The 13,573-nt window shown below is 49.0% G+C and overlaps 6 protein-coding genes across 6 annotated transcripts, besides 2 other annotated features; 4 read left to right on the top strand and 2 right to left on the bottom strand.

Annotated features, from left to right (window-relative positions):
- Positions 1–2,331: 2,331 nt before the first annotated feature.
- On the bottom strand, positions 2,332–3,480 carry FPSE_10455 (uncharacterized protein; the record flags this gene model as incomplete). Its single annotated transcript, XM_009263572.1, has 1 exon — positions 2,332–3,480. The coding sequence occupies one exon, from the start codon at positions 3,478–3,480 to the stop codon at positions 2,332–2,334; it is 1,149 nt and encodes a 382-aa protein (XP_009261847.1).
- A 3,365-nt stretch (positions 3,481–6,845) lies between these two features.
- Positions 6,846–7,542, top strand: FPSE_10456 (uncharacterized protein; the record flags this gene model as incomplete). Its single annotated transcript, XM_009263573.1, has 2 exons — positions 6,846–7,205; positions 7,258–7,542. 2 exons carry the CDS (start codon positions 6,846–6,848, stop codon positions 7,540–7,542), a joined length of 645 nt encoding a protein of 214 aa, XP_009261848.1.
- Positions 7,247–7,307: a repeat region.
- Positions 7,543–7,686: 144 nt separating the features above from the next.
- Positions 7,687–8,901, top strand: FPSE_10457 (uncharacterized protein; the record flags this gene model as incomplete). Its single annotated transcript, XM_009263574.1, has 1 exon — positions 7,687–8,901. One exon carries the CDS (start codon positions 7,687–7,689, stop codon positions 8,899–8,901), a length of 1,215 nt encoding a protein of 404 aa, XP_009261849.1.
- Positions 8,902–10,472: 1,571 nt separating this feature from the next.
- Positions 10,473–11,238, top strand: FPSE_10458 (uncharacterized protein; the record flags this gene model as incomplete). The annotated part of the gene is made up of 3 exons (XM_009263575.1): positions 10,473–10,542; positions 10,601–11,137; positions 11,216–11,238. 3 exons carry the CDS (start codon positions 10,473–10,475, stop codon positions 11,236–11,238), a joined length of 630 nt encoding a protein of 209 aa, XP_009261850.1.
- A 568-nt stretch (positions 11,239–11,806) lies between these two features.
- Positions 11,807–12,505, top strand: FPSE_10459 (uncharacterized protein; the record flags this gene model as incomplete). The annotated part of the gene is made up of 3 exons (XM_009263576.1): positions 11,807–11,809; positions 12,083–12,191; positions 12,267–12,505. The coding sequence occupies 3 exons, from the start codon at positions 11,807–11,809 to the stop codon at positions 12,503–12,505; spliced, it is 351 nt and encodes a 116-aa protein (XP_009261851.1).
- FPSE_10460 (uncharacterized protein) lies at positions 12,455–12,960 on the bottom strand (the record flags this gene model as incomplete). Its single annotated transcript, XM_009263577.1, has 2 exons — positions 12,455–12,813; positions 12,870–12,960. 2 exons carry the CDS (start codon positions 12,958–12,960, stop codon positions 12,455–12,457), a joined length of 450 nt encoding a protein of 149 aa, XP_009261852.1.
- Positions 12,961–13,472: 512 nt separating this feature from the next.
- Positions 13,473–13,572: a repeat region.
- Position 13,573: the final 1 nt, after the last annotated feature.

Genomic DNA, 13,573 nt, shown 5'->3' with positions numbered 1-13,573 from the left:
TCCTTCGTATCTCTTACTACCGTGACGAGAACATCTTTTCCGCCCTGTCAAAGACAAAGGCCGAGGAGTGAAGTGCGGGCGATGACTTCTTAGTCGTACAAGGCAGTGTGCGTTAGCTCTTATTCTTGTCATCAGTCATGAAACACACTGGGTGATACATGCAAGTTACTCAGATGGGAGTTGAGCGTGTCCAGGATCCGGGTAGCGTGTTATTCTGATGACTATTGGAGCACCGCTTCATGTGCTCACCTCCATGTGTGCGGGTCGGCTCCGAATCAATCATACACGAGCAGGCAAGGAATTCTTGTTATGGATAGAGAGGAGCTTATGGTAGAATTCGATCTAGGTGCAAATCTACCCAATGGGTGCTCTCTTAAGTCAAAAAGTGTTCACCCAGAAGCAGCAAAGGACTGCTCATTGGTATGCGGTCATCTTGGAAAAGCGACGAGAGTTCTTGGTTGGCTTGTACGACTACGAATGCACAAATATTGGGAGAATATCTCCTTTGGCGAAGAATACGCTCTTGCGAAGGGAATAGGGACGCCTCGGCAACTCGGAGGTTCTGCCTCTTTAATGAGAGAGCTAGTGAGAGATCGTTGCAGATACGATCTGATGTACCACGCTGGTGGTGCTTGTACTACGTTCTTGACTATGGTGGCTCAGTGCAGTTGGCGGTTTGCGAAGGCAGTATGCAACTATACCGACCCCAGTGCATCGTGTTCGTGGACTGGCTAGCGTTTTTTGAGGCGCCCTGATGGTCGCGAGATGATGGCGCGCGCTTGCAAGTCTCGACTGACTGAACAATAATTGAGTTTGGAAGTAGAAGTCACTGCGTTGACATGTTCGACGGACGACAAGCTTGCTTCATGATCATGCGCAGGGTGCTCGTTTATGAGCGGCGGTCTTCAGTCGCGTCACAGTTCGGCTACTACCAAAAGTACCCGGCGGGGATGGTCTCTTGAAGGTCATTGCCGTGAGGACAGGCAGGGGACAGCTGTGCACAGCAGCAGCATACAAGTATGAGTGTCGATCGGCGTCGCGTGGGTGGGAGAGATGCTGCCAGATTCTATGAAACCACAGTCGTCTGTACTTGTGTAGAGGAAGGTCGTGCAGTCGAGGCCCAGCGCATGCCACGCCGGCTACAGTGCAAAGCAGAATGCAACAGCAGCTCGAGGCCGCGCCAAGTAGACAAACCGTATTGTTTTGCTCAGGTGTCTCCCGGCTCGTTTGTATTTGTCGCTATCGTCTGAGGTGCGTTATCGTCGGCAACGAAGCAACGAGGGCATGGTTGGGGTATGACGAGTCGCCCATTGGCAGCGTTCGTATCGTTGTCGCAGAAGCATCCGAATTCTTCTTGTGCAGGCTCAAGTTGGATTGTTTCGCCTGTCGGGCTGCGTCTCGTGGGCTTTCCAACGGCTGTTCCCGCTACCGAATTGGCTTCCAGAAGGTTATAGTTTAAATCGGTCGAGGTCCGTTGACCCGCGCGGTAGGTGGCTAATCAGTGCTGACAGCGAATTGAAGTCGGGTCGGCGGTCGCGAGGATGGAGAATCTGCAGGTCATGTCGAGTAGGATGGCAGAGCGGGTTCGCGACTCTCGTTTGCAAAAGTCCAGGATGCGAGGCTGTGAGACGGGTCTGGGTGCACAGAAGATGGAGTTCGAGTTGTCCAAGTGCGTCGAGAGTGAGGCACCAGAAAGAGATCAACAAACGCGCAATGCCTCACCAGTGACAAGCTCACGATAAGAGATAAGAGATCTTGTCTTTGAACTGGAACCTGCCCTCAGAGTATCAGAAAAATTGACCGTTAAGACCATAAGAGACAAAATTATTAGGGCAGCTTATGCCACTTAGACTATGCTTCTTAGACTACTTATTTCTATACCCTAAGACTTAGAGGGTCAACGTTTCTGCTACCTACTAGCCTGCACATTCGTTTGTGATCAGACATGCGAAGCAGTTACGCGAGCATTGTTCTTTGCAAATACATGTATCAATTGTTTTTGTTTATGCGCATATGTGATGTGTGTGTGTGGTGTATGTATTAGGTATAGATGGTACATGACCAGGATTATGGAAACTATTCAGTTCAAGAAAGGCTCTTCCATCTGTGCTTGCGCAGGCCGCGTCCCTGTCAAAAGGCACCAGAGATGTCTAAAAGAGGACCTCCTACTCTGGCTGCGTGCTCAAACGGGGACGGGGAAGTGGGTGTGTGATATACCACGGGCGCTGCTTCTTGTAACTCTGCTTTCGCTGTAGAGGGCATGAAGCCGCGCAGCTTCTAATCTGCGTGTGATCTTTGAGCGCCGAGTAGACTGGCTCGGCGCACCAGTACTCAGTCAGCCGGTGGCATGTCAAAAGACAAACTTGCCCTGATATGCTCAAGCACCTTGTATTTGACACGATCAACCAACCTATCCTGGTCAACGTCCTCTCTTACAGACTTGAAGCTCTCGGCCAGGTCCTGTATCTCGGACCTCGCATCAATGATCTTGATATCCATTTCATCGCCCAACTCATCGCCCTTAATCTCAGTTCTCGTTTCCAGCGCGTCAAATTCCTCTTGAAGATCTTTGTGTCGCTTGTCAGAGGCAGCGACTTGTTTTCGCAAGTCATCTACCTCTTCCCTTAGATCTAGGTTTTCTTCCCGAAGGGCCTTGATCTCCGCCCCGTATCGGGCTTGCATCGTCTCCAACTGGGCCCATATCAAAGCGATGTCTTCGTCGCGTTCGTCTCGTAGATCTTTAGGCCGTCGCCGCTTGCGTGATTCGAAAATGGGTGCGTGGGGAGGTGGGGGTTCTGTTTGATCGTACGATGGCGGTGGTAACTCTGCATGGGGAGCGTCTGTGTGAGGGACGTCCGTATGAGGGACGTCTGTACGGGGGACGTCTGTATGGGGGGCGGGAAGTGTGACGACTTTGGCGCCCGCACCACTGTACATGCTGGCAAGATCATCTTGAACAACGAGCGAAACACCGTTGCTGACAGCATCGCAGACAGGTTGGAGTTGTGCTGTTGATGTGCCTGAGTCTTTGATATAGATCGAAAGCGCGGTAATGTTTGCAAGCTCGTGGATCGAGTCCAGAACCGTTCCCGATTGTGCGCGCAGAGGAGCCAGCGGCTCTTGGGCTTCTGCTGAAACGAGGACTTCGGGATGTGTATTGAGACAAAAGTTGAGACAAAGGGTACTGGAGTGGAATTTGTCCCGCACAACACTGGGAATTGTGGGATTTCGAGTGATTTCACACGAAGAGATGAACGAAGGGGATATTCGAAGAATCAAAGTGGTGCCAGTCTTGATTCCCTTGATTCTGATGGGTATATTTAATTGAAAGAATGTTGCTATGCTATCGAAGCGCGTCGTAAAGGTGATGTCCCTGATTTGCGGATCAGGTTCGGCCAGGAAGCGTGTCGCATCATTCCAACACCAGGCGACAACTGCAGAATTCGTCGTATTGACGCCGAGACTCGATAAGGTCGCCATTCTTGATGGTTTCTACTGTTAGCTTCGAAATCTGCAGTCACACGTACCTTGGTCAAGCTCGACACCACAAACGGCCGAATCAGCGATTTCTGATAAAGAACCCCAGCCTTGATCTCCAGAACTGAGCTGCAAGACCAAGAGTCGGACTCTTCTTTTTACAGTCGAAAGACCAACAGATTTTGACCGAGAGAAGTCAGCTTCGCTGCCGGGCAACTATCTGAGCTCCAGAACTGAGCTGCAAGACATCAAATAGTCCCCTCTACAGGCCCCGCTCGTTCCAGCAAAGGAGGAGGTCGCCAAAAGACGCTCGTTTGAAGGGTACGAAACGGAATTTATGTTGGCCTGTAGCGCGATTCACCGACTTCTCTTGGGACGCGTTTCGGAGGTGGCGATCGGCTCGTGGGGATAAAAGGGCGTCGGAAGGTCGCTTCATGAGTATGCACAAGTTAAGGAAGAGGAGCCTCGAAAGTCGAGGTCGAGGTCGGGATGGAGGTCGTGGGGAGAAGGCATCGTGACGAATCTTTGTGCTAAGGTGCGTGAGCGATTGCGTTAGGCAGAGTGAGGGAGATTGAAGAGGCTGGATGTGGGGCGGAAGGGGAGTTACTCCGCCCGTTGTAAATTATGGGTCTCTGGAATCTGAACCAATAGAAAGCGCAGATAGCTCTGCCTCAGCAGGTCCAATCAGAAAGCAAGGTCATTCGTCTGGACGTGTAGACAGGTGAGAACAAAATCAGTGAGTGGATCTGTAGTACTTTTGAGTGGGTTCCTGATCAGTTTATTTTTGCAGCCCGAGCCTAAGCCTTGTTAACTGTTTCTATCACTGATGATTGAAGCTGTCCTGATGCTACTAGAGCTCCGAGTCTCTTACTCCGTAGGCTCTATTATTAATCTAAAGTCTTAGCATAAAACTAACACTAGTTTAGTTATTTTCTAAGTCTTATTATTTCTTAAGTATCTAGATAAGAAAACTGTATCAATAATGCTGGTACAGTCCAGTAAGTTACATGTCCATACGGTTGGAGCAAACGTCTGTCTCCATACAAGATTTCCAGTTACACGTTCCGGAACATCATAGCCTTTACGGTCGCCCAAAGAAAAGGTCAATTGCAAGAACAATAAAAACAAATACATATTATTATTGTCAAAAACTCTATCAAGTCAATGAATTCATCCCATCAATATTATCTTCCTTTCAGTCACATCATCGATTTCAACTCGTTGTTCGCTTGCCATGTAGGGTAATAGAGCACGCTAAAAACGTGGATAGCGCTTCAAGCTCAGCAGCAGCTAGCAGACCAGTCACAGAAACAATTGCACGTTCTATCGAATCGACGTTCGCAGAACCAGCCGTCATTCTAAATCACGTATTCTTGTTTACCAGGAGATTAGCACGGAGTACTACCTTTGACCAATGGAAAGCCCCCGCGTTCCTGAACCTCCATTTGACGCGATGACTGAATTTCAGCGTCCCAACCCTACCCGCCTCGTCCGCCTCGTCGACACCAATGATGCAATTGCTCCAACGAACTCTGGCTCAAGACCTACCGACGACGAAGGCTTCAATGAGTGAATCCGATATTAGCCCACAGATATTTAGCGCTCCCTGCGCATGCGACCCTGCCCAGAACGACACAACAAGACACGAACCCCGTACAGTCCATTGGACGGACAACTGCGACTCGAGCTCACCTGCTATAACATGGAGGCTACCTCTGCTATGATGAGGTCTACCATTCTCGCACGCCCATACCGCCGAAACTCACGAGCGAACCGCGCACGACTCTTAAAACATCGGCAAAACTATTCCGTCCGCCTGTTCCAATCAGCATATCGGCCAACTCACGCCGAAATGTACGACGACAAGGCTCCCGTGACAGCTACAAACTGTGCAGGACGGCTTTGCTGATGGCACTGTCATTCGCGGAAGACGAGATATGCGGCAAAAGCCGAGAACCAGGACTCAGCGATACATCGGCTGGAATTGAGCGCCCTTGAGCGCGCGACCGTTGGTTCATTGCGTTCCATCTTGACTTAGCCAGGCCATGCCATTCTTCGACCGTTTCCCAACTGCAATACCATATGTACTCCGCGACACGCTCGATATACTCGATCCAATTAGGTGACGACTCATCGATCCGACATCTCTGACACGGAGTTCGCTGCTGCGACGGCTTGACGACTTTCACCGATAGGAAGCATCACTTGCTAGGGATAATTGGTCTCCCACTCGTACACGAAGTCGAACAAGCCTTACCAAAGCTATGACATAATGTTTAAAGTAGCGAAGCATACACAAGCCCTGCGTTTCCACCAACCTCACGGTCAAAGGTATTCGAGGCCTATAATCGCCAATGACGAGAGGAAAACCGCGCTTATGGCGATGGTACGAGGCTGCAACGCACGAAATGCAACATGATGGAATGCTGGCGGTATAGCGAAGCCCTCTGTACTTTGACAATGCAAGAGGTCGCTTGCGACACTTGGTCGCGACAATTAGTGCCGCATCGTTTGCATCACCCGCCGACCGTGCTGTTCCTCTACGCCTCAAGCTCTCTTGATACCGTTGACTGAATTCGACCACTCCCTTCTTAGGGAATGCCCGAATCTTTCGCACCAACGCGTTTGCTGTCAACCTTAGGCTAGATCATCACCGATCAACTCCTGGGTCAATCAGCCGTCAATAACACCGCCCGAGTTGTGCGATCTGTAGGTCTTGATCTTCCTCCATTGCCGCTGTTGCGGACCGCTTTCATGGCACGTAGATATATTGTCCCAACGGCGCTTTCCATATGTGAGCCATGTTTTGCTCTGGTCTTTAGTAAAGTCTTTCGTAGCCATGCCTTGCCCTGTAAGACTCGAGACTGGAGACGCAAGACTGCTCCAAGTTGCATCCCGAAACTTGATCAACCGTGCCTTGAGGGCCACTCTTGAGTGAGCAGCTCTCATGGGTCATTCCCCGCCTCCTCTTGGAAGTCCCATTTTACATTCAGCTGCCCATGGATCTGACGGTGGAGTTTCCTGCATCTGGTCTGGCTTGCAAATGGTTATGGTCTGTAAAAAGAAGCAAGATGAATCGCACAGACCGCCGTACACGCCTGACAGTCTAAATTTTGGGTCTTGATAACTGCATGTTCCAAGCTGCAGGCGAATTATATTGTCCTGTATTGTCGATCATGGTCGAATTTCTGCATAGTAAGGCGAATTATAGAAGTGAGGCTAGGCCACAGTGGAGAGAAACAGCATATCCATGATGATTGAGCTGGACAGATGATGCATGCTATGGCATATATAACCGTGTCTATGTAGCGACAGCACAACCTGTCCACTTACTAGCACCCCCATTCTGATTCCCCAACACCGCCAACATGTCGATCGAAAGCAATAAGCTCGACAACATCCACACGGAGACCGCCGTTCTTGACAAACCATGCAAGTTTTGCAAAGTCCTCGAGCTTGACGATGCTCTATATGGTGGAGAGATCAAGAACAACGGGAATAGAGGGCCTTTTGTCGATTTTGGTGAGATTGTGGAAACTAAACAGGATCGAGTTGTAAACTCTGGATGGAGAGTGGCCATGGCGATAAAGGCCATGAGTTTCTTGACACCGAATAACGACGTGGATGCCCCAAAGACCGTTACAAAGACGGAACTGCGGCTCTCGTACTTGAGGAGAGATGAGCTTCCTGATCTGCAGGCAATTGGCGATACAGCATCAACTGGGTGTGTGTTTTGCAAAGTACTCCGTAGTGATCTAAGAGCCGCGTGGGAGACGATAGAAGAAATGGGGAGACGAGAGGGAAGGAGAGAAGGACAGAGACGATGAGAGTGAAGAACAAAGCATAATGGAGCACGAAATAGAAGACATGAATGCCGATTTGAAGGATGGAAACAAGGACAGTACCAAGGCCGCTCAATTCGCAAACACAGAGGCACAAACTAGCAAAGCTGATTTGGTTATCACCGAAATGATCTACAAGCTTCGAGAATATGGAGCCGATAATGATCGTCCTCAACGAACATGGCTGGATGCGTTGTATGTCTTCTTCACAATTCAGTACTAGGGAAAGAAGAGGAAGTACTCTATTCACTACAAAATATACGCGGAACCATCTGGCAAGTTACATATTTGACGACGCAGCATCAAGCAAGGCTAACACGGCATAGATCCGTGTACTTCTTGGCTTCAGATTAGAGGACAGCCCTTCATGAGCGATCCATTGTCTCCAGTATCTCTGAGAAGAATGAATAAACTCATTCAACTTTCAGAAAAAGAACAACCAGTGAAAGTCGTCAAGAACCCCTTTTTGCCAACTCGTCTACTTGACGTGCAGGCATCTTGTCCATCTGGCTTACGTCTGGTTATCACCGAAACGGATCCCGACGTGTGCAAGCTTGACGCTTCGCAAAGACAATACGCAGCGTTGAGTTACTGCGGGGGCTCGGGGGATGCAGCGCTGAAACAGCTCAAAACTACGAGAAATGTGTTACAGATGCACCTTGCTGAGGTTCCTTTGGAAAAGGCTCCCGAAACAGTCGCTGACTCGATCCGAGTCTGTCGAGCGCTCGGCTTGCGATACCTCTGGGTCGATGCCTTGTGCATTCTCCAAGGGGATCGGGAAGATTGGTCAAAGGAGTCATTCCAGATGTCCAACATTTACGAGAACAGTTACCTCACACTATGCGTTGTGCAAGGTGATTCGTGCTCCAGTGGTTTTCTTCGCAAGGACCACAACCCGCCCAATGTAAGAGTTAAGTTCCAATCGAAGCTTGATGGCTCGATTTCGGGCAATATCACTCTTCGAATGCTTCACCCGCCCCCAGCAACATTGCGGAGGTGCACAAAAGGATTCGGGAAGTACAGTCGCATTGACGATGAGCCTGGGAATTCGGATCTCGAGTCTGCCTCGTGGGGCAAGCGAGGCTGGACGTTCCAGGAGGATCAACTGGCTCCGCGAAAGGTGTTCTTCGGCAACCTGATGTTCCACGTCAGTCGCGGTTCGAAGCTTGAAGCAGCCGACAGCTCTACTGTGGAACATTTCCGTTTCATCGACACTATGGGTTCTTTGCAACAAGGACTAAAGACTTGGTATAACATGATCATAGACTACTCCGAACGAGTCCTTTCCTTTGAGCAGGACAAGTTCCCTGCCATCGCAGCTTTGGCCAGACATTTCAGCGAAAGATTCGAGGGTCAGAGGTATATTGCAGGCTTGTGGGAGTCAGACATCCATAAAGGCCTTCTTTGGACCTTAACCTCGGAGTGGAAGGAATTCGACGAATACCAGAGGCTTGTGCCAAAGGAATATACTGCGCCTTCTTGGAGCTGGGCCCGTCGTCCCCTGCGATTAGATTGGGTTCTGATTGGTGATGAGAACCCCAAATCCGAGCTGATCAGGAGCTGTTGCTTGGGATCGTCGTGATACCTTCAACCGAAGAACATGGCGCGTACGAAAAGATAGGACTCTTCTTTACGGAAGATCGAGGGAAGGGTGGAAGAAAGTTCTGGAAAAATATTCCAATGCAAGACTTGGTACTTGTTTAGACAATATCTCATGTTTTCTGTCCCCCCGATGCTGTGTCAAGAGCATCCTATGGTTGAAGCCAAATGCATCGAATTTTCACTGCAATTTTAACCCTCCCCAAGCGTGTCCGAGGCAGGCTGAAACGCAGGATAGTTTGTCTGCGTTGCAATACTAGCCCCCATAAAGTGCCCGAGAGCTAGAAGCTATTCCCGTTTCCGACTAGCTGTGCGAACATTTTGTTAGCTCATAGACCACAACCACCCACAAGTTCTCAACAAAAACAGTTGGTACTGTGGTCTAGTTGGTTATGACATCTCGTTAACACCGAGAAGGTCCCCGGTTCGAGCCCGGGCAGAACCTCATCTTTTGCACGTCGCGTAGGATTTCCTTTTTGTCCCTGGAGGTGGATCGTGACCCAAGTCTTTGATGCAAAGCACGTTCTTGCCAGGGTACCCCATCCAAGACAGAGTGATTCCATTTTCCTCTTTCATCTTCACTGACTGCCGGTTTGGCATGTCGGGATCTACAGCATACAAAAATTGAGTGTAACTCAATGAGGGCATGAGGTAGTTGCGAAGCGGTGTGCAACGTCTCGCAAAATACACACTCAACCCTTCGACAAAGAATTTACAAGAGGAAAAGGTACTGGATCAAATTGAGAAACCCCATGTCGATACAGATACTCAAGAAGAGCTATCTGGTGTCTGAAACTTCTGGTACGGCGTACTGCTCGATGACACAGAGAATGGCTACTAAACAAGCACAATTGCGGAATTAGAGTCAGTACATCATCTTTAGAGCTGTAGTGTCGTATTGAAGGATGCAAACATGTCATTCATTGACGACGACATGGCAATGGGAATACGAAGAGAATGGCTGCCAAAAAGGCAGAAGGTGAAAAACGACACACCGCTGTTTGTATCACATGGTTCATTAGTTTCCAAAACACAATTTGGAAAATATAAAGACTCAGTTGTCAAATGTGATATATCGATTCCGCCCTTTTCGCTCTCAACACCTGCAAGAATAAGTTCTGCACAATCAAAGGACCCCTGAACGCTAGCATCGTTGTACAACGCCAGCAACGACGTAATTTCTGCCACTCAGGGGCAGTAATAACGTCATCTTTGGCTTGCCTCTTTCTTTTTCCTACCTAGTCTTTAACATCAAAGGGTATCATGTTGCAGAGAACTAAACAAGCCGAAAGCAGACAAAGATGGACCTCTTCATTAAAGGCCTGTTTATGTGTATTCAACTGCATGAATAGGCGTCTGCAGCACTGGCTGATGGAAATGACGAACAAAGACTGCGCAAAAGAGATGGATGTCTTCCATTCTGCTGGCGCGGCACATAATATCCAGCGCTTCTCTGCCAATATGGCCTCTTTCTTCACTCAACCACCCATCTCTTGACCACGAACCTGGAGATACACCATAACAACAAACTTCACCATCATCACCGTCGCCAAAATGTGTTCGATGTATGATCCCCGAGTCTACGACATCCTGTCACGCTGGTCGTTTGATCCCCCGAAGGACGGTAAGTCAAACATGTGCCGTTACCTAAAGCTCAGACACTGACCGTCAAATACTCACAGCATGTGCCCCTTCTTATCCACAAGACCAACGCCCTGTGCGAGCAACCGCATCGTCCGATGATCGGTCCCAGCACTCGGAGTCGACCAAGAGCGGAAACAACCATACCTATCGCCGGTATCCGTCCGCTGAAGACGAACTTCCTACCTTTGGCATAGATTGGCCCGAAGATAACACTAGAGCCGTTCCGTCTGGTCTGGATGTTCATAAGCCACCTACCACCAATCAAGCAACTTCCCACGATCCATCTACTCAGATGTGGCCCTCTCCGTCTAACAACCTCGAAGTGCTTCGTGTCATCGGCTATCGCACAATCTTTGGTCGTGGATACGACGAGAAGAATGAGTTCTGGGTTAGCTGGAAGGGGTACCCTGCGTCTGAAGGCACTTGGATGAGGGAGAGCCTCGTTCAACGAATCGCGCCCCTGCAAGTTGCAGAGTTCAACCATGAACGACGGTTGTCTTGTCACAGGGGTGTTTATGGAGAGATGTTTATCAGGAAGTCTGCGCCGTGCTGCGATGGTAAAGAGGAGAGCTTTTGTGAGGGGTGTATAGTTTGTGGAAGAGGGTGTCATTGATGAACATGGTGGGGATGATTAGACTTTGATGAATACACAGACACTTGTTTGAGCCATCTGTAGCGTATTTCTTTACGACCTCGATCAATCATATTTTATTAAACACATGTGCCTATTGACTGCGACCATTGACAAGGGCTTGTGCCAGTGCTTGGGTCATGGCTGCCTTTGTTTCAGCATTCTTGGTTGCAATCGACCAAAGGGATGAAGTAAAAGCTGAGGATACGCAGTCTAACGACCCTGTTTGTATATAAGTGAACAAATAATGTACCATTGCCCTCAGAGCTAGGTCTTCGCACCGCTCGATGTTCTGATGCACCTTGCATGTGTGAGCACGAAGCATTGCCAATGTTGATGTCCCCCGTTTCCAGCCAACACTTCATCAAACTTGATCAGGCCGCGTGGCCTAATGGCTAAGGCGCTAGATTTCGGTCCTCAGCATCTGATTCTCTAGAGATTCCAGGTTCGACTCCTGGCGTGGTCGATTGACACAGCTGATTATTATTTTTGCTATTTTGCATGAATAGTAGAGACAATCTGTGTCCTTGTGGTGTCGTCGTTGATTGTCGGATGCCGTACCTGCTCTTCCATACCAGTTTACTTCAAGATATCTGGGTAGCCCATAGCCGAAATGGTAAGCGTCGTCGAGAGAATATCTTGTGGCGCTTCCTCTGCAAAACACTGCCTATCAAAGTGTTGACTTTTTCGTGACCTATCGATGGAATATTTGTGTTGTCGTCGACTTTGCGATTCGGCTCGCCGTCTCTCTACCCCCTAGCTAGTTACTGCTATCAATCATAGGGAGCATGAAGGGACTCACACTACACCAAGCACTGCAACAGAACAATTAAACTTAAGATTAATTGTGCCTCTTCTTATTATCGGCATAACGCTTGATGTTACCTAGCATAAGGGTAACAGAGATTTACACAATAACATAATACTTGGAATCAGAACCTTGAGCCTTAACACTCCAAAGCCCCCAAAAAGCGAAAATAAAACCAATCGTCTTGGCGGTAAGAGTGCTGTCTACACAATATAATATCCATCTCTACAATGCCTCATTCCTTTTCTTGTACCACTCAGCGTAGGCCCCTGGAGCAAGCTTTCGAACCTTCGCCTTGGGTTCCCAGGTGAGAGACTCGGGTTCATTGGGGAATCCGACCCATTGGCAGAGGAACTTCGTGGTATTGTTCGGGCTAGAATACTTCTCGCCAACAATAGCAAAAATGTGGTACAGATCAAAGCCGGTCGCTTTGTCACGTCCCCCAAGGCTCTCCTAGTACCGGTAGACAATATCTGGCACGGACTTCTGAGCATCGAGCTCTGAGGTCCACCCCCACTCGCCGTTGGACCACATGATGTTCAGTTCAACGGTACAAGTAGTGGTGTCGATTTCGTGTTTGACAATGCTTGTAATAAACATGATCTTATCGTTGCATTGAGACGAGTACGAAATGAAGGATGCGGCATCGTCGTCGTTATCGTCATCATGATTATCAACCAATTTTGTAACGGAGAGAATATGCGCATCTAGTTCTGCGGTTGTCTGCTGATCGAGACTGTGTTGGCTGGGAAAGGCGTCGGAGAGAGGCGGCAGCCATTGATGAAAAAAAGCATGCGCATCAGTGCAGGTGTCTCGAAAGATCTGATGTTAGCCATGAGACAAAGTGAAATATACTTGCCAGGCTCACCCTCCAAACATGTAGTAGTGTCGTATTCAGGGGCAGAAGTAGGTAAAGGCCAGTCGTATGTATTCTGGTCGAAGGCACTGGTACGAAGCATTGTTAGCCACGTGCGCGGATCCGCCAAAGATATTGTGATACGCTATAAAAGTCGAGATGTATGATGAACTAGTAAGAGAACAACGGATGTGTTGAGATGTGCGAGATGAAACTTTTGAGAAAAGTCTGAGAAAGTCAAGAAGTTGCGTTATCAGCTTTGGTGGAACTGGGAAACGACGACCACTACATGCGACTGCCAGAATACATGTGAGGAAAGACCCAAGTGGTCCGGTGCATGGGTATCACAAGAGTACACGCAGAGAACTGCTCCCAGTTTGGCAAGCGGGTTCTCCCTCAGTACGCCATGATTTGCTAGCGAGCTTGAAATATGTCTACTCTCAGCGTCGTCAAAACTGAGTCAGGTATCTCCATCATCAACGCCGTGCCCTCTTTTACCTATCCATCGCTCCAACGCACACCACCATGAAACTGAGCGTTGACATAGCGCGATTCTATTTCTCGTCATAGCCTTGTGGTAAAAAGTCAAGGTGCTACAAGAAAATGCAAAAAGATAACATACAACAGCGGGGATTCGCTGGTCGTCACCGACCCAACTACTAATCCGCCCCTTACCAGCTTGACTATGGGAGAGCGGACGGGATCCCGCATTTTCT

Source organism: Fusarium pseudograminearum, chromosome 2 (genome assembly GCF_000303195.2).
Source record: "Fusarium pseudograminearum CS3096 chromosome 2, whole genome shotgun sequence".
Classification (NCBI taxonomy): Eukaryota; Fungi; Ascomycota; class Sordariomycetes; order Hypocreales; family Nectriaceae; genus Fusarium; species Fusarium pseudograminearum.
The sequence above is the reverse complement of the archived record's forward strand: the minus strand, read 5'-3'. Positions and strand labels throughout refer to the sequence as shown.